The sequence below is a fragment of the Phalacrocorax aristotelis genome, chromosome Z, assembly GCF_949628215.1.
Source record: "Phalacrocorax aristotelis chromosome Z, bGulAri2.1, whole genome shotgun sequence".
Classification (NCBI taxonomy): domain Eukaryota; kingdom Metazoa; phylum Chordata; class Aves; order Suliformes; family Phalacrocoracidae; genus Phalacrocorax; species Phalacrocorax aristotelis.
The window spans coordinates 70,165,696-70,184,801 of NC_134311.1; the positions used below are offsets into that span (position 1 = coordinate 70,165,696).

Sequence of the window (19,106 nt, forward strand, 5' to 3'; positions counted from 1 at the left end):
TCCTTGGCCTAATAGCATTGGTCAGTTGTGTAGGATTGTAACATCAATGAAGGCTTATTCGTGGAAATACATATATATATGTCTGAATCTCTGTAGAAAATGTGGCTTGTTATCAGGTAAAGCAGGACTAAAGCCTGTAGGTCTTAGGTACAGTCAATGTATCATTAACTGATGGGCTCAACTGTGTTTGCAAGTAAATGAAGTCTAGACTCCATCTCTAAACATGAATTTGCAAGACAAGTTTTAATCTCTCTGAACTCTATTGTCTTTTCAGAACTAGATTTGTGTTCTTAAATAACCTTTAAAGTGACCTGAAATGACTAAGACGATCTAGCCATTTGCTACAGCTACTTTCAGATGTGGTGGCAGGCAGCCCTTTGCTTCAGCTGAGTTAAGTGAGCTGAAGTAGCTCAGCAGTCCAAAAAATGCCAGAGTTAACAGGGGAAGAGCACAGCTGCCTGGCTGAGAGTTACAGCAATGACTTGTTGCACTTTTCTCACTCTTCTGTCTTTTTTTTTTTTTTAACCTATTGGGTGCCCTGGAAAGAACTTCTCTTAGCAGTAAGCTATTAGATCAGGCTAGTATGTACCATTTGTATTGCTTCACCGCTCACCTTTCTCCTCATAGATGGAGAACCTGTTAATCACACAGAACTAACAAAGTAGCTTGATAAAGCTTTTAACCTCTTTTGTTTTTAAAATTATACTTGCATGGGAAAGGCTTTTGACCCTTCCTGCAGATCCTCTGTTTCTCCCCTGAAATGGGGAAGTTTACGTGACTTACAGCTCTTTGTAATGCTGTTTCATAGTGTGAAAGTAAGTAAAACTAGTGGTAAGCTGTAACAAGGTATCAACTGGTATTTTGATCTTGTCTGAGGCCATCTGGACATGGGGCAGTATTGGCAGTTTGCTTTGCTATGGAGTAATGATGGTTAACCATTAATATTTAAAAATATATCTACAAATTGTCTATAAGGGTGTGCTAACATGCCTTCATCATAGTAGTCTGAACTCAAGCACACAGCAGATGTTTACAATAAACAGCTTCTTTTACTGAAAAGTTGTTTAGAGCCAGATCTAGCACAAATTCTTTACTTATGTGGAAGAAGTATTGTAACTGACAAATTATGGCTTTCCCTCAGTTATTTTATCTGATGCATTTCTGATGTGGACTCCTGTAGTTCTCACTTAAAGCAGGCTTCTGTGTGACAACATACAGGAAACAAAGTACTCTTCCCTGTCTGGGCAAGTGCCTGCAAGGCTTCACTTGTGAAGTATGAGCTACAGCAGCTTTTCCCAAATCTTGACAATAAAAAGCCAACATGTCAACAGAGGTATTTGCTAAGCTGATGTTTACCTGAGCTCTGGAACCTGAATGAGAGGGGATGTTCTGGCAAGACAGGTATACTGTCTTGTTTGAATCCAAATGGTTGCTCCTTTCTTTTACTCATGTGTTTCATTAGCAGACCTGGCAGCTAGGCATCAGAATGTAATTCAGTTGGTAAAAGTCAAGAAAAATTGTAAGTATCTGCTGGGAAGTTTGGGTGTTTCTGTCATCTTCTCTTTCTGGATTCACCTCTAAATAGCCTGTTAGTAAAGTAAATTTTTTTGTTTCTAGTGAAGATAATACTAAAGAAGCAGTAGTAAAAATCAAGTAATGCCTGTAATATTCGTAACTGCACTAAAATGCAAAAATATAATTTCATTGGTGTAAGAGTTAAGAGCAGCAAAACATGTCATAAGCTTGTAGGCAAGTTTCCAGCCAGTATTTAAAAATGCATGGAGGCCATTAGCTTTCCAGTTTATGTATCTTTACATCTTACAGCTGTTTCCCAAACCATGGCACTTAACTTTGCCTTCAGTGATAATGGTTGGTGCATTATTTGACTTGTGAAGCAGAAGGCTTTAATCTCTTGATGATTTGATTTAGAATCTATAAGACAATTAGCAAACCTCCCTATGAGCTCCTGAAGATGGATGACTTGTCAAGCAGCCTTCCATCTCTGCAAGATATCCAGACTGCATATACAAGATTTAAACAGCTGTTTTTGATAGGTAAGTCAAACTTTAGTCTTTTGTCTCTAATGTGACTGAGATGCAAAGCATAACAATGCTGTTACACTTTGTCTCGTGAGTGCTGTCCTTGTCTTGACTGGTGTCATGCTTTTGACAGTGGTTAAAAGCAGACTTTTAAATAGGTAACTGAAGAATGTGCTTGAATGGCATGTTAATGGAGATTTGTAATTCTTAGACTTATTGCCTCTTGCTAAGCAGTCACAGTATCTGATAATTATTTTTAGAGTGACTATGGAGTTTAAATGTTAGTTCGATTCAAACTTCTGAGATTTTTCAGTCTTCTGTGGTCCACTGAAATTAAATGTTAAGTGTTAACCTTTGACGCCTTTGGGCTATGTCAAGAGTTGAGTCTACAGGCTAATCAATTTTTGCCCTAGATTTTGTTACAAACTAGTCATACCTCAAAACATAGGAAGCATGAGCTTGCTTAGAATGCTGTCACTCTGGCTGTAGGGCTAAACACAACTACTGTAAAGAATAATAAAGAATAAAGACTTAAAGAATAAGTCCACTTGAATGGAGTAAAAATGGGAGCCATGTCAAAGTACAGTCTAGGCTTTCAGACTTTTTCTGGGACTCTAACTACTTTGCTGTCATGAAACAGTACCTTGACCTTACCTCTTGACGTAAAAAAGTTCCACTGTAACTGCAATGTGCCACTGGGCCATTTCGGACAGTGGGTCTTCAACAAGATAATGAGGGTAAATGTTGCAATAACCTCTGTCTGGTGGTTTGCTGAACACTGGGGCAGTTCATCTGTGGCTATTGGTGTTGGACATAACTGAATTATCTTCATTGAGGAACTGTATATTTGCAGTGTAGCCTACAGACAGTATCCAAGTCCTATTTGTTTTGTACATGGAATTTAGCTGGTAAGTTGCTATTGATTGCAAATTAGAATGAATGGTTTCTGGTAAATATGTAGTGAAGATTTCAGTGACAATCTGAAGGGAAGGTTAAGATGTACAAGATACTTGGCAGAGTTTCACATTGAAGATTTTGTCTGGAATACAATGTCAAATCCACAGTGAATCTTAGGAGCTAAAAAAAATTACTTGTATTTTCATATAGTTTCTGGTAACTTACCCTCCTATAGGAAAAAAGCGAACGCTTGAATTTAAGTCATTTAGCATCTCTTAGGAAGCATTGCATAGTTCAATCATGTAATTGTATCATTGTCTTATATTACTTGAAGCAAAAGGGAATATGTTAAAACTGCATTCCAGTAAGTATTTTTGTCTTGGAGCTTGTTGTGGTTCAGCCAGCAACTCAGCCCCACACAGCCATTCACTCACTGCCCCACCAGTAGATGGGGGAGAGAATCAGAAGGGTAACGCTCCTGGGTTGGGATAAGAACAGTTTAATGATTAGAATTAAAAGCAACAACAACAGAAACGCAATGTAAAGGAGAACAACGAGAGGCGCAAAGCCCCGGGGGAGGGGGGAAGGGAGGAGGAAGGGGAACGAACCGCCAAAACAAACCCCATGTGCCGCAGCTGCTCGCTGCCCCGCCGCCCCTCCCCCAGCCGCCACTGCCCCCCCTTAACGTACTGGTCACGGCGTCACGTGGTACGGAATGAACCTGCCATTGGCCAGCCGGGGCCAGCTGCCCCTGCCACGGCCCCGCCCCTCCCAGCCCCCCCACCTGCCACGTGGCAGAGCGTGGGAAGCTGGAAAGGCAGCTGCCCCCCCGCGGTGGGGAGAATTAACCCCTTCTCAGCCAAAACAGCACATTCTCCACCCCTTATTCCATACCATTTACACCATGCCCAGGTCCCATACCACTCAATACAACCGTACCAACCACCAGACATCCTTCCCATCCTTTAGCATAACACACAGACATCATTCCCTTACTTCATGGACCTTGCCTGTAAAATGTCCATTAAAATGCCCATTGAGTTCACCCAGTCCGTGGCTCTGGGCTCCATCTGCCGTATCAGGCTTTCAGGGTGGGAGAGGTGGTGTGTGTGGCGTTGGGTTGCTGCATCCTGAGTCAGTCATTGTTCCGTCACTGCTGCACTTTGCTTGTTTCACAGTCTATCTTCCAGGGGTTGGGAGGCTCGTACTCTGATATCATTGATACAACACAGAGGTGACACACAATATTATGTAGCAGTTCGCATTGTGCCATTCAGTTCATTGGCTGTTTTGGACCAAAGTCAAATCCCCTTGAGGCACACATCGGATTTCTCCATCCTCCCACATCACCCACCAAGTGCACCCAGGTCCTCGAGCAAAAGCAGTCCCACGAATGGGTTTGCCTTTGCCGGAGGCAGGAAGAACCCAGACTGTTCTGCCCAGCATACTTTTTGTGTGCACTACAGGGACTCTGTCCCCTTCCACAGGATGTAGGATTTCTGACTGGGCAGGGCCAGCTCGGTTGGCAGATCCCCTCGTGTTGACTAACCACGTGGCCTTTGCTAAATGTGTATCCCAGTGCTTGAACGTCCCACCCCCCATTGCTCTTGGTGTAGTTTTTAACAGTCCATTGTACCGTTCAATTTTCCCAGAGGCTGGTGCGTGATAGGGGATGTGATACACCCACTCAATGCCGTGCTCTTTGGCCCAGGTGTCTATGAGGCTATTTCGGAAATGAGTCCCGTTGTCTGACTCAATTCTCTCTGGGGTGCCATGTCGCCACAGGACTTGTTTTTCGAGACCCAGGATAGTGTTCCGGGCAGTGCCGTAGGGGACAGGGTATGTTTCCAGCCAGCCAGTTGTTGTTTCTACCATTGTAAGCACATGGCGCTTGCCTTGGCGGGCCTGTGGGAGTGTGATATAGTCAATTTGCCAGGCCTCCCCATATTTGTATTTCAGCCATCGTCCCCCATACCACAGAGGCTTTACCCGCTTCGCTTGCTTGATTGCAGCGCACGTTTCACATTCGTGGATAACCTGTGCAATAACCTCCATGGTCAAGTCCACCCCTCGATCACGAGCCCACCTGTATGTTGCATCTCTCCCTTGATGGCCTGAGGTGTCAGTGGCCCACTGAGCTAGAAATAGTTCACCCTTATGTTGCCAGTCCAGATCCACCTCAGCCACTTCAATCTTGGCAGCCTGATCTACTTGCTGGTTGTTCTGATGTTCTTCAGTGGCCCGACTCTTGGGGACGTGAGCATCCACATGGAAAATAACTAGAGGTGCAAAACCTGGGGGGGTGGGGAGGACCCCCAGGCACCACAGTGAAGAGAATTAACCCCTTCTCAGCCAAAACTAGCAGAGAGCTTTTTAAATAAGCTTTTGTTAGTAGACTATAGCTCACTGAATATAGTACTGTGCACCAGCAGTGTGAGAAAACCACTCAGGTAACTTTTGCAGAAGTATTAATGTCTTAGAGGAATTTACTATCTTACTATTTTTTTTCAAAGTCTGACCACATTAACCATTATTTTTATTCTATACTTGCCTAGTTAACCTGATTTAGGTAACTTCCAATGTAACAAACTTCCTGAACACATGCCCCGACTGATGTTTCAGTTACAAAAATTCTCATTAGGTAAAGCAGAAACCTCAATAGTAGTTAGCTGCTTGAAAAAGGATATTGATGGGGAAAGCTTGGATCCTCTTAAATTTTTTGTCTTACTTGAAATGTTGCAAAGGCAGATGCTGGTTTTGCTAGATTGCTCACAAGTCTCATTGTATGTCATTTCCCCACATACCTTAAATGAGATCTTGGAACAGTTCAGTTCTCAAATCCTAGTGGAGTATTTCTTCATTAGGGACAAAGGGAAAGCTGGCTGTCTATTGTGATGTTAGTAAGCAAAATACCTTGACTTAAGGGTAAAACAAGCTGTAAGTGTTTTGTTGTGCCTTCAAAAAGAAGTTCCTGTTTTGTCTTGGAGATGACTTTGGCTGGGGGAGAACTGCCAGACCAAGCAGTTGTTTGTAGAGGTATGTATACACGTGGTTGAGTCTAATTGTGGTTGAGCTCAATTGAGCAAAACAAACAGCCTCTTAATGTGGCTACTTAACTTCTTGGAGTAAAACTCTTCTGTCCATAATGTAAGAGAACTAAACAAAACTTCAGTATGGAATATAAATATTACTGCCATAGATGAAAGCCTATTATTTCTGCAGGAAAAAAGACAGAAATCCCTTTTCCTAGCGATCATGTATTTTGGGGGGTTTTAAAGGACTGGATATTAGCACTATTATTTTACCTTGATTCAGAATGGACAGGTTTTTCAAATAGTGATGGCAGGCTAAATGGAACACGAAATTTGGGTGCAAGGGAATATTCTAAAACTCAGGTGGAAAGAAGGTGAACTGGGGACTAAAGTGTACCTACCGTGAAGTATGGTAGCATATGTACCTTAAAGGGTATCATACTTAAAGGTTCGAAGTGAATTTGAAGATGTTAATCAGAAAAGATTGGAGAAAACTACATCTAATGTGAATGGAACTGACTTAGGGAGCTTTGAAGATGCATTCTAATGCTTATTTTGTGGAGAACTAGATTCTATGGCCAGTGTGAAATGAATCACGGGAAGAAAGATGTTTTTTTTAAATGTGTAATGAACAGAATGAGGTGCATGAGCAGGCATGGAGGCAGAACAGCTACAGGAACAAAAAGATAAATGCCTGTGCACGTTTCTGCAAGCTGCAGAAAAGACAGAAGTGAGTGTATGTTGGAAGTAAACATTGAAAGGTGAAAAGAAACATGCAGAACTGAAGCTATCTGGGGGAAAATAGGGAAGGAGGGGGACTGTGGTATATATCTGTTGTTTCTCAATAGCAGAGCTGTTGTAGACCTTGGGCTTCAAGGTTTGTGTCTTATACAGGAAAGGTAATTATTCTGGTTCTAATTGCTTCTATCAGCTTGCGAGAGCTTTCCAGTTTCTGAATACTGTCTTTGATAGAAATAAAAGCAATAGAGATTTAGGTTGCGTTTAACCAGCAACAAAGACCCTAGTGAAATTTGTAAGAGTTTAATGGCTTTGTGGTATTGTACTTGGCCTCCTGATTTATTGTACCTGTTCCCCTGTTGATGTATTTCAAAGTCTCTTCAGATGCAGTGAAAACTGTTTACAACCTTTTCCAGGTAGTCTTACACTGTATAAATTCATGTAACCCCTTCTAAAACTCATTTGTGTTTCTGTCTTTAATGGTAGTGACTTTCAACGTCCAGCCTTCTTATGTTAAGCTTTATATAGATCATGCTTTAGAGTCAAGGCAACTGGAACTTGGAAGAACCATCTCCTCTGATTGATCTTCTTTTCCTTTCCCATTTTGTCAACAGATTTATTTACTTGGTTTGGTTGCTATGAACCTACAGTATACTTCTAAAAGCCTATGGTGCTGTAGAACTTGAATGGTGTTTGCAGGACTACTTCACTTCCTCATTTAGTTGTAGAGTGTTGACTTTAACAGTGATTAGGATTTACTGACTCCTTAGTCTTGGTTGGTTTGTAACAGTTCATAGCTGAAGAGTAATACAATGGATGGCTGTTAATTAGTACTACATGTATGTGGACAAATCAGTTCTTCGTTTTGTTTTTTTGCAGATAACAGTACAGACTTCTGGGCAACTGATGTGAAATGGTTTTCATTACTGGAGAGCACAAACTGGCTAGAGATAATCAGGTTTGCTATATCTGCTAACGTTCTGGGTTTCAAACTGTTGTTTAATGCCAGTAGGAAAGAAAATTAAGACAGACTTATGGTCCCACTTGTATCTTACCTCTACAACTTGAGACAGTATTTTCACAGTGCAGGCTTGTGTTAAGCCTCCCACATTAAAGGATTTGAGAAGCAGCAGATCATTCCAATTACAACTCTTCCGGCAAATCTATTAAAACTATAGATCCAGTAATTTCCCTCCTGCACTTAAGTCACCTTCTTTCCAAACTGAAGAATCCTATTTGTTTCTTGCATGAAACCTATTCCATGTCTCTGACTAGCCTTGCCATTCTTCTCTGTACTTTCTACTTCTGTAATATCCTTTAGGACGGGATGAACTGCAGTATTCAAGATGTTAGCCCACCAAAGATTTATAAAATGACAGTTGTTCTCAGTTTTGTCCCCTTCCTCTCCTGATTGTTCCTCAAGTTCTTTTTTCTTCTCTCAGCAGTCCACAGTGAGTAAGTGTTGGAATGGTGTTGGCTAACTTAAGGCTTGTTATAGTGGAATGTTGAGGGTTTTATTTGTTTTCAGTGCTACTTTGTGCTAGCTCTGTTGTCTGCTAGTTTATTCTGTGATCAGCTTGTGCAGTCTTCTGCAGTCAGCTTCAGTTCTTTCTAGTCTTGATAACAATCAGTAAATACTGAGAGTTATTCATTCCTTAATCCAGAATTTAAATGTATGTTGAACGAGAGGTTCTAGTGAAGATCATATATTGAGAAATGCATTGACATAACCAAATTTAAGGTAAATGCCAGCTGAAGTTCCTATCCTTACATTGTTTTGAGACTGGTCATTTCCATACTTGGATACAGTTGCTTCCTGAATCAGCCTGTTCTTGGCTCTTGCAGCTAGTAGGAATGCCTTCTCAGCTATTCTAAGTGCTAGAACAAAGAATCTGACAACTCCACACTTAGGAAATAAACCATCAGCTTCTATTAGTGACCTAAGCAGTTGCAAGAATCCTAATTCGTGTGCAGACTTTTACTGAAAATAACCAACTTTATTAAGAGTTAGATCTAGAAACCAACAGTGTTATTCAGGTTTTATATGATCTTTAATTCTACTCAGTCTTCCTTGTGTAATGATAATATCTGAATAAGCATCATCTGCATGTTTACGAGATCCGATTGCTGATCCTTCTGTCTCTTAAAACCAGGTTATGGGAGAGATGTAGTAGGTTAGAACATAAGTGTGGTGATATTGACTCTTTCCAGGATACAGATCTGGCTTTTAGCAAATGTAATACTTCAGAGTGTGTGTGTGTGTGATGGGTGCTATTAATCCAGAATAAAGTGTTATATTACAAAAGTACAAAGATAACTGCAAATGCATGACCAAGGTCCAAATTAAGACACCTCTTGAAAGTTTGCTCTTGAGGCTAAACAGTTCTTTATTTACACAAGTTGAGGATGGGTTTTGTTGTTTTAAAAGACTAGTCAAGATTCAGTAGTATGATGTTTTAACCCCTTTTAGGGGAAACTTCATTGTAAAAATGCTATGAAAAAGTTCACTTACCTTTTCCTGTACCACAACAGGCGAGTCTTGAAGAAAGCAATAGAAGTTGCTGAGTGTTTGGAAAGGCAGCATACGAATGTTCTCCTTATAGGTAAGAATTTAATGAAATTTATCTATGTATTTTTTTTAAATTTTCTTTTTAATTTCTTTAGATGTAGCTTAAGCTGTAAGTTTATAATTATGGTAGAGGCTGGTAAAATCCAGAGTATTCAAAGTACCAGACACCTGAATCTTTCACACTCATGGAAATGCTTCCTGTAGTTAAAAAAACATGGTAAGCTTAGTTCCAGATTTTGAGAAATGTTGTGAATGAGAAATCTGCTGATAAATTGTTTATGCGTTCCTGTTTCCTAATGTATTTTATTAAATGTCTCTTAGACCTTTTGCTGTACTTAAGGGGGCAGGAGGTCACACCTACACAAAGAACATGGAATATAAAATCTTTGAAAAAGGATGTTTTTATGTTCTAGATACACACTGATTACTATGTAGCCTCTTTATTAAAAATACATGAAAGAATACACTTACTGTACACATCATGTTTTCCTAGATTGAGTAATCACATGGAAAACCAAACTCAGTGTTAACCATTAAGCTATTTTTGGATTAGTAGTTTAGTTGTTGTTTTTGCCACACCCTGCCATTTGAGGAACCTAGCATGGGGAAGAGATGTTTCTAGAAAGCAACTGAAGGGTGAAGAATATATGTTGCATGAAGAAGCAATTCACAGCTTGTGAAAAGATGCATGCAGAATAGGAGGTAAGGGCAGACAGTTGGCCTGGTAGCATAGAGCAGGAGGGGCAGTATGTGCATTGTGGGAGACTGAAGGGCACACAGGTCAAAGTTATAGTAGTAAAAGCTTGGTTTTTTCAGGTTTTATTGCCAAAGTATTACCCTAGTGTAAGTGTACAAGAAACCTTACATTTTTACAAAGAGAGATATTGGAAACATGGATTAACTTCTCTCTGTTGCGATAACACTTGCAAGAATTTGTTTGTATCTCTGATCTTGAAACACAGTTTGTTTATGTGAAGCTAGCAATACTTTGCTTTCTTTCCCAAAGTTTTAAGAATGGCTTAGTAGACAATGTGGTTTCTGTGCTTTTCTGCAGAAGAGAGCGCTACTGATCTGTGTTGCGTAATATCTAGTCTGGTTCAAGTGATGATGGATTCATACAGCAGAACAAAGTCAGGGTTTCAGAGCCTTATTCAGAAGGAGTGGGTAATTGGAGGACATGGCTTTTTGGATCGTTGTAACCACTTACACAGAAGTGGCAAAGAGGAGGTATGATTTTTTTTACTTATTTAGTATTTAAAAGTTTACTCGGCATAAGGAGGGATTTAGATGTCAGTTCAGAAGTACCAGTTACTCTGAGGATCTTGAATTTTCTGTGTTGTTTTGTGGGTTGATGTTTTGTATTGTGTCACTCTTTTTGCCGTTTAGAGTTCAGCAATGTCTTTATAACTAAAGAGAACAAATGTAAAATTTCCCTTTCAATCTTGGAGTCTTTCTAAAGGCATGTTTCTTATGTCCTTTTAAACTGTGTTAAATGGTGGTAGTGTCCATAGAAATAACGCAAGTTCATTGCCTATTGTCACATCTAGAGTTTAATTTTATACTGTCTTAGAGTGGTGAGACTGCAACGTTTACCATTTTTGTTTATATTTTGGGAATAGATGAGATGTATTTGTGATATCTATCTATACAGATATGTACAGATGTATATCTATACAGCATAGAAATCAAAAGTGTAACCTTACTAGTTCTGATCAAGAATTGCTATAAACTAGTTTTGCTTTGCCAGCTTTAACAGGCTGCATAACAGCAACTTTCATAGCAAGTTAATGTGTGCAGATTCGGGTTAGAAAGTGTCCATCTCTTCAGTCAACAATTGGCCAAGGGTAGCTCAGATGATACTTCAGAGTTCAGCCAAAGTTATATGCAGCAGTTCTGTAGTGAACCAGATTGCTTTCCTTAGGATTTGTATTTGGAGACACTAAACACTAGAAAATAAATAGTCTGCATAGTGTAACATACTTTTATTCTGAAACTGATGCAATATCTTCTCTACTTAGGCTCCTGTTTTTCTGCTCCTCCTAAATTGTGTTTGGCAGTTGGTACAACAGTATCCTCCAGCATTTGAGTTCACAGAAACTTACCTAACTGTCTTGTCAGACAGCCTCTATGTGCCTATTTTTAGCACTTTCTTCTTCAACTCTCAACATCAAAAAGACATTAATACGGTAAGGGTTTGTTATTTTGTGGATGCAATGCGTTGGAGAGCAGGTTTGACCAAAAAGCAGCAAACACTAAAAAAGAAAAAATTCCTGAGCAGCATGTTTTTCCATACTTATTTGAAGGGTGGTGCCTTGAAGGGTGCATGAGTGCAACTTTGGGTGTAAGGAGTCAAGTTCAGGGCTTAGGAGTTTATGATGACAAAAGGAACATTAACTCAGGAATAATTACTTCTAATGTGTGGCTATAAGTTCATGTTTATTGCTCTTCAGTTAAAATGGAGCTTCTTAACCTACGAGGAACATCCTGCTGTCCTGATGAATGAGTTATCTACAAAATTCTTGTATAGTATATTCTGTCCTATTCAAAAATCAACGTGTCCTGAATGTTGATTTACATTTGGTTCATGCTTTTCTCTAGCCTAAGAAACTTGAAGCAATGGGAGTATCCTCTGCAAGGTTGCACAGAGACTATTAAAAAAAAGTAAAGATCACTGTCTTGTATATAAAGCATTGATCATAAAATTTAACCTGGTAGCACTGCATAACTGCAGTTAACTTTTGAAGTTTGGAGATGTTTATTCCACATTCCTAACATGCCCCTGTGTTTGCAGAATTCAAGTATTTCCTGCCCAATTTTCAAAACTTTATTTTTTTTCCTTAGATATTTAACCTCATTTTCAACTGTGAAAGGCATTCTTGGTGCTGTCTAATTGCATTGTTGAAATGAAATGCTGTCTGAAGTGTATAGATAGTCTTTGTGTTTGTACTCACTTGCATCTAATAATGGTCAGCTATTGCAAGTGTTGATGCAACTCCAGTTTCTTCTGTGAAAAGCCAGTTTCTTAATTTCACCTTGACTTGGTCTGAATTCCTTTCTAGCAGTATTGTGACCTGTTTGTTTTGGCAGAGTGGTGAAAGCCTCAAGTCACAAAGTGGTCCTTTCAGATTTCTTACTGTGTGGGACTGGTCTGTGCAGTTTGACCCCAAGGCCCAGGCTTTCCTGAACAACCCTCTTTATGCAGAGAAGCCAAAAATGGATAAAAGTCAACGGAAAACCACACGATTCAAAGTAAGATATGTGCTGCTTAACTGTTTTTTTAAATTATAAAAATATTTTTCTCAACTGATATTTCAAATGTGTTCACAGTGGAAGTACTGGGGGCAAAGTTTTTTAAATGACAAAATACATGTATACCTCAGACTCAGCTGGATCTTAAGAACACAGTTTGCACCCACCTCAGTTATAAATCACTATTTTACAGTTACTGTGCATAGCTGTGAACTTAGGGGGTTTTTTTCTTCATACTTTTGTGCAAGTGTAGTGGTAACTCGTGGGACTTAATTTCCAGGTGAGTTGCACTGACATGTTTGAAGTTAATTTATTTTGTTGTTCCACGGAGTACCTAACTGAAATACATAGCAGGTTTGTAATTGCCTCCTTGATATTGTCTGAGTGTAATGGAGAGTGTGCATGGACTTGGAGGCAGGGGAAGAGTGACCACCACTACCAAAAACTGTCTAGGGTACGGAGGATTATGGGTTGGCGACCTCATTACTGGAAAGTAGGACACATTCAGTAAGAAAAGTTTGTTTGGGGTAGCCTGTTTTGAATGAAATATCCCTGCTGGTTAAATTCTGTTCAGTACAAAGCATTCTCAGGTGAGATACTGTCAGTATGATCTACAGTATTAATTGGGGAACTCTTATGCCATGGGATGCAATGAGGAACCACTGGATAAATCCTTCTAAATCAAGCGCTCTTTGATTCGTGTCACTAGTTTAGACTAAGCATGGAAGTCTAATACTTGAATATGGAAAGTATTCTCCATTTTTAAAAGAAAAATGTTTTATTCAGTGTTAATTCATTGCTATAGTTACAGTGCAGGGACGGTATCTGGGAATACTAAGTACGCTGTGTGAAGTATTTGGTTTATTAGCCATGGAAGAGTAACAGTTTTATACTATATAGCAAAGCAGTTGCTGTGTTTAAGTGACTTTGCTTGTCAGTATTTTCTGAATACAAGTTATGTTTCTTCCTCTTAAGATGTTTTCTAAAGTACCATCAATATTTCTGTCAGCATATTTTTCTTTTCTTTCCTCTTAAAGCATCAGCGACAACTTTCTTTGCCATTGACACAAACAAAATCTTCCACGAAGAGAGGATTCTTCAAGGAGGAAACAGATCACTTAATTAAAAACATTCTGGGTAAAAGAATTGGCAAGTTCATAAATTCTTCATATGAACCTCTGGGTAGCTTCAGGGAATTTTATGATAGCTGGCATAGTAAACCTGTTGACTATCATGGTCTTCTGTTACCTCGCATCGATGGTCCTGAAATCAAAGTCTGGGCACAACGGTATTTACGATGGATCCCTGAAGCCCAGCTTCATGGTGGTGGTACAATAGCCACAGCTGCCAAGATTTTGGACTTGATGGAAGAAGTGCAAAGCTTGCAGGTGAAAATGGATGAAGAACATAGTCAAGCTTTTTCTGGAGATGTACATTCTGTTCCACTGCTGAGAAATTCTGCCCGTTTGTCATCCTTGTTTCCATTTGCTTTACTTCAGAGACAGTCTATCAAACCAGCTTTACCCACTAGCACCTGGAAGGACTTGGAAGATGAAGATGATCTGGTCAAGAGGGATGATGAATTTGTTGATCTAAGTGGTGATATGTCATAAAGTGTGTATAAATTAAAGTATGAATTGTATGTAGCTAAGCTCTGAGTTTTAAATGTTGTGCTGTATCATATAAAGAACTCACTCAAGCATCTGCAGCCTGTTCAATGGGTTTGTAGGGTTAAAAAAAACTTGGTTGGAAGGAACTAGTTGCCATGATTAGCTGAGCATAATTTGAATTCCATTTCACTCTGCTTATTGCAGAAAGGTGTTTTTAGCATAGGTGTAATAAAAACATAAGTCTAGGCTGGAGTAGCCATATGGCCACTTCATTTAAAAAAGAAAAACAAACAACAAAACCCCATTATTTTCTGATGTAAAGGTGGAATACTAGATATATACAGCAACAATCGCTATCTTAATGTAAAACCCTTATGCTAAGAGTTCTAGGATTGGAAGTACTGTGACTAAGAACTTAAACACATCTGCATTTCCCTGCTGTGCAAAATAAACAGGGAAAGGTGCAACTAAAGGTACATTCACGAAGATGATTTACAGCTGAGGAATAAACTTGTGGTCACCAGGGGTTTTATGTCTACTGTGGCATCAGCTCAAGTCATGTGCTTGTAAACATCTTTTCTGACAGTGTTCATCTTTGGCTTGCCAGCACTTCACCTTGTGTGGTATTACAATAGCAGTCTGGCTGTGCATGCGCTTAGATTAAGGATCAGATGCAAGAGTTCAGCTACATGTTTCAAGACTTACTGTGTGGCTGCTGTGTTATCTGCCCTTGCTGCCTTAGAATATTAAGTCCCAAATGTTTGCTGTTAATTGTAAGAAATGGCCTGACTGTGAGATTCTAATTTGCGATGATTAATTTTTCTCCTTTTAATAGGGTGAGGCTTTCATTTTGACTTCTCCCATTTATGCCGGTTGCCTTTGAGGCTTTATGTTGCTTGCACTGAGACCTTCCACATAGAAGGGAAGACTCTTTTTCTGTAGTCCTGCAGTGAAGCTGGATTTGCAGTCTGTTGCCACTTGTCCTGAGTTGGTAGCACAGCTTATGAATGTGGCGTTCATACCATATGAACATTTGCATCCTGTTGCTGGATATTATAACAGTACCTCAGTGAAAAAAAGCCATAAAGAAATACCTGTTGACTTTGATCTACTGTGCGTATGTTTATATATGAAGTATTTTGCTGCAAATAATTGCTGTTTGTAAAGTTGAATATTATTTGACTGTAAAATCTCTTTTGAACCCTTAAATTCTAGAATACCTGAAGAATGGATGCAAGTCATAAAATCAGTTACACTGAGAAGGGTAGATATTGAATATTTTCTCTGTTCTCATACCAATTTAGAAATCCATGCTGGAAAACTTAGGTGGTGGAGAAACTGTTGCTTAAATTGGATCAGCTCAGTGTAATCGGGGATATTAAACTGGTTTACTGATCAATCACTTTACACTGAGTTGTGTAAATATGTATAGTGAAACTTTATCATCAGCCGTCTAAAAATACATTTTTTTCACATATTAAAATGTATTAGTGGGGAAAGGGGGAGAGCTTAATACAACTATGCCAAACTGAAGCTTCCCAACTCTTGATTGCCTTAAGTCTTAGTAGTGCGCGGACAATACTTGAGTTTGTAGTGTTTTATTTAAAAATACACTAGTACTTATGCATTCTTCTGTGAAACATGATCTTACAGCTAGCACTTGCTAGAACAAGCTGTCCAGCACGTGTCCTTCAGACCTTACCTTCAGACCTTATTGTTATAGTTCAAGTGACTTATGTACGCAATAGTACTTAGCATGTTGAATAAGTAATGCATTTTTATGGTGAAGAAATACCTATAATCTTAAGGTCATTTGGGTTCAAGGTTTTGTTTTTTTGAATACTGCCATTTGAAAAAATATCAAATGGAGTTTTCTGTTCTTTGATCAAACTGTTGTAATGTTTCAGTCATGAAGAATACATATTTATATTAAAGAAGAGATGTTGGACAACCTGTTTGTACATAAGTTATCAGATGTTTATATAGAAGAGAAATATATATGTGGAATTGAACATGGGAACACTTCCAATGTAGCGTAAATACCATTGCTACTGCTTTTCTGCACTGTGGGACTGGAAATGTACTTAATATTTTTACTCCAGGCTTCTGTTTTTACCTCCAAGTTTTACACTGAATGCGAGCTAGAAACTTTACAGGTTTTTTTGTTGTTTGTTTTTTTTTTTAATACTGTCATGTCTCTCTGGTGGGCTGTTTGGAGAGTGTCAGTAAAATAAACTTTGTATTTGTCCTGAAATGAGTATGTTTAAGGTCATATTTTGCAAATGATGCTTTAGATCATAGCAGACTTGACAATCTGCAGTGACAAGACCTTTCTAGTAACATGCTGGCTTTTTACAGACTGTTATGGGGAGGAAGTTGTGCAGTTCTGACCTGGTTACACTTATTGGAAAGGTGCTCAAGAAAGAGGAAGGTTCAGTGTAGTGTAGTAGGATGACTATGGGAAGTCAATAACATGCTCTAGAAAGTGTCTGCAGAATGTCAGTATTTGGGGCTTTATGAAGCACTGTTAGTTTGGTCTTAGCAATGCACTTGTGTTCCCCCATTTAAAGGGGGAACATTGTTCTTTTAGTGTTAAACTAAGCAACTTCTTGGGATCGCTATGGCAGGGTATTTCTCCAACCAAATGTGTATTGAGCATGGATTGGGAAATCAGTCATATACATGAGTCACAGAGTACAAATTTAAGACTTCCATTTTTTCCAGGGAATCAAATTACTGGCTTCTGTACAAAACCAGCACTAGTGCAAATTACACATTCAAAAATCATGCCACTTCAGGTATTTCCTAAAGAGAATGTTAGAAGACTGCAACAGACTTGTTCTTGAAGTCTCATACATTAACAGCTTAAGCAGCAGCTATGAAATGCCAAGTCATGTTGTAACACAGGTGCACCCCTGCCTCACCTAAATTTCCTGAAGATCAGCATGTGTACTTTGATTGCTTGGCTTTGCTTTAAGGCTGCGTTCGCTAGTGAAAGTGTTCGGCTAATGATGTCATGGTTTAGCGGCAGCTCAGCCCCACACAGCCGCTCGCTCACTGCCCCGCTGGTAGATGGGGGAGAGAATCAGAAGGGTAACGCTCCTGGGTTGGGATAAGAACAGTTTAATGATTAGAATTAAAAGCAACAACAACAGAAATGCAATGTAAAGGAGAACAACGAGAGGCGCAAAGCCCCGGGGAGGGGAACAAACTGCTGAAACAAACCCCACGCGCCGCAGCCGATCACCACCTGCTGCCCTGCCGCCGCCCCTCCCCCAGCCGCCACTGCCCCCCCTTAACGTACTGGTCACGGTGTCACGTGGTACGGAATGAACCTGCCATTGGCCAGTCGGGGCCAGCCGCCCCAGCCACGGCCCCGCCCCTCCCAGCCCCCCCCCCCGCCACGCGGCAGAGCGCGGGAAGCTGGAAGGGCAGCCGCCCCCCACGGTGGGGAGAATTAACCCCTGCTCAGCCAAAACAGCACATTCTCCACCCCTTATTCCATACCATTTACACCATGCCCAGGTCCCATACCACTCAATACAACCGTACCAACCACCAGACATCCTTCCCATCCTTTAGCATAACACACAGACATCATTCCCTTACTTCATGGACCTTCCCTGTAAAATGTCCATTAAAATGCCCATTGAGTTCACCCAGTCCGTGGCTCTGGGCTCCATCTGCCGTATCAGGCTTTCAGGGTGGGAGAGGTGGTGTGTGTGGCGTTGGGTTGCTGCATCCCGAGTCAGTCATCGTTCCGTCACTGCTGCACTTTGCTTGTTTCACAGTCTATCTTCCAGGGGTTGGGAGGCTCGTACTCTGATATCATTGATACAACACAGAGGTGACACACAATATTATGTAGCAGTTCGCATTGTGCCATTCGGTTCATTGGCTGTTTTGGACCAAAGTCAAATCCCCTTGAGGCACACATCGGATTTCTCCATCCTCCCACATCACCCACCAAGTGCACCCAGGTCCTCGAGCAAAAGCAGTCCCACGAATGGGTTTGCCTTTGCCGGAGGCAGGAAGAACCCAGACTGTTCTGCCCAGCATACTTTTTGTGTGCACTACAGGGACTCTGTCCCCTTCCACAGGATGTAGGATTTCTGACTGGGCAGGGCCAGCTCGGTTGGCAGATCCCCTCGTGTTGACTAACCACGTGGCTTTTGCTAAATGTGTATCCCAGTGCTTGAATGTCCCACCCCCCATTGCTCTTGGTGTAGTTTTTAACAGTCCATTGTACCGTTCAATTTTCCCAGAGGCTGGTGCGTGATAGGGGATGTGATACACCCACTCAGTGCCGTGCTCTTTGGCCCAGGTGGCTATGAGGCTATTTCGGAAATGAGTCCCGTTGTCTGACTCAATCCTCTCTGGGGTGCCATGTCGCCACAGGACTTGTTTTTCGAGACCCAGGATAGTGTTCCGGGCAGTGCCGTGGGGGACAGGGTATGTTTCCAGCCAGCCAGTTGTTGTTTCTACCATTGTAAGCACATGGCGCTTGCCTTGGCGGGTTTGGGGGAGTGTGATATAGTCAATTTGCCAGGCCTCCCCATATTTGTATTTCAGCCATCATCCCCCATACCACAGAGGCTTTACCCGCTTCGCTTGCTTGATTGCAGCGCACGTTTCACATTCGTGGATAACCTGTGCAATAACCTCCATGGTCAAGTCCACCCCTCGATCACGAGCCGACCTGTATGTTGCATCTCTCCCTTGATGGCCTGAGGTGTCAGTGGCCCACTGAGCTAGAAATAGTTCACCCTTATGCTGCCAGTCCAGATCCACCTCAGCCACTTCAATCTTGGCAGCCTGATCCACCTGCTGGTTGTTCCGGTGTTCTTCAGTGGCCCGACTCTTGGGGACGTGAGCATCCACATGATGTACCTTTACAACCAGATTCTCTACCCGGGCAGCAATATCTTGCCACAGTGCGGCAGCCCAGATGGGTTTGCCTCTTCGCTGCCTG

General features: G+C 40.9%; 1 protein-coding gene across 1 annotated transcript in view; it reads left to right on the forward strand.

The window, feature by feature from the left end:
- Positions 1–16,308, forward strand: part of MTMR12 (myotubularin related protein 12) — a 38,270-nt gene extending 21,962 nt beyond the window's left edge. Inside the window, exons 10-16 of the mRNA XM_075078162.1 lie at positions 1,930–2,054; positions 7,586–7,664; positions 9,239–9,309; positions 10,330–10,502; positions 11,294–11,461; positions 12,363–12,524; positions 13,562–16,308. Of these exons, the coding sequence (XP_074934263.1) occupies positions 1,930–2,054; positions 7,586–7,664; positions 9,239–9,309; positions 10,330–10,502; positions 11,294–11,461; positions 12,363–12,524; positions 13,562–14,137 (1,354 nt within the window). The 3' untranslated portion in view covers positions 14,138–16,308. The remainder of the gene's footprint in view (positions 1–1,929; positions 2,055–7,585; positions 7,665–9,238; positions 9,310–10,329; positions 10,503–11,293; positions 11,462–12,362; positions 12,525–13,561) is intronic.
- The last annotated feature ends 2,798 nt before the right edge of the window (positions 16,309–19,106 follow it).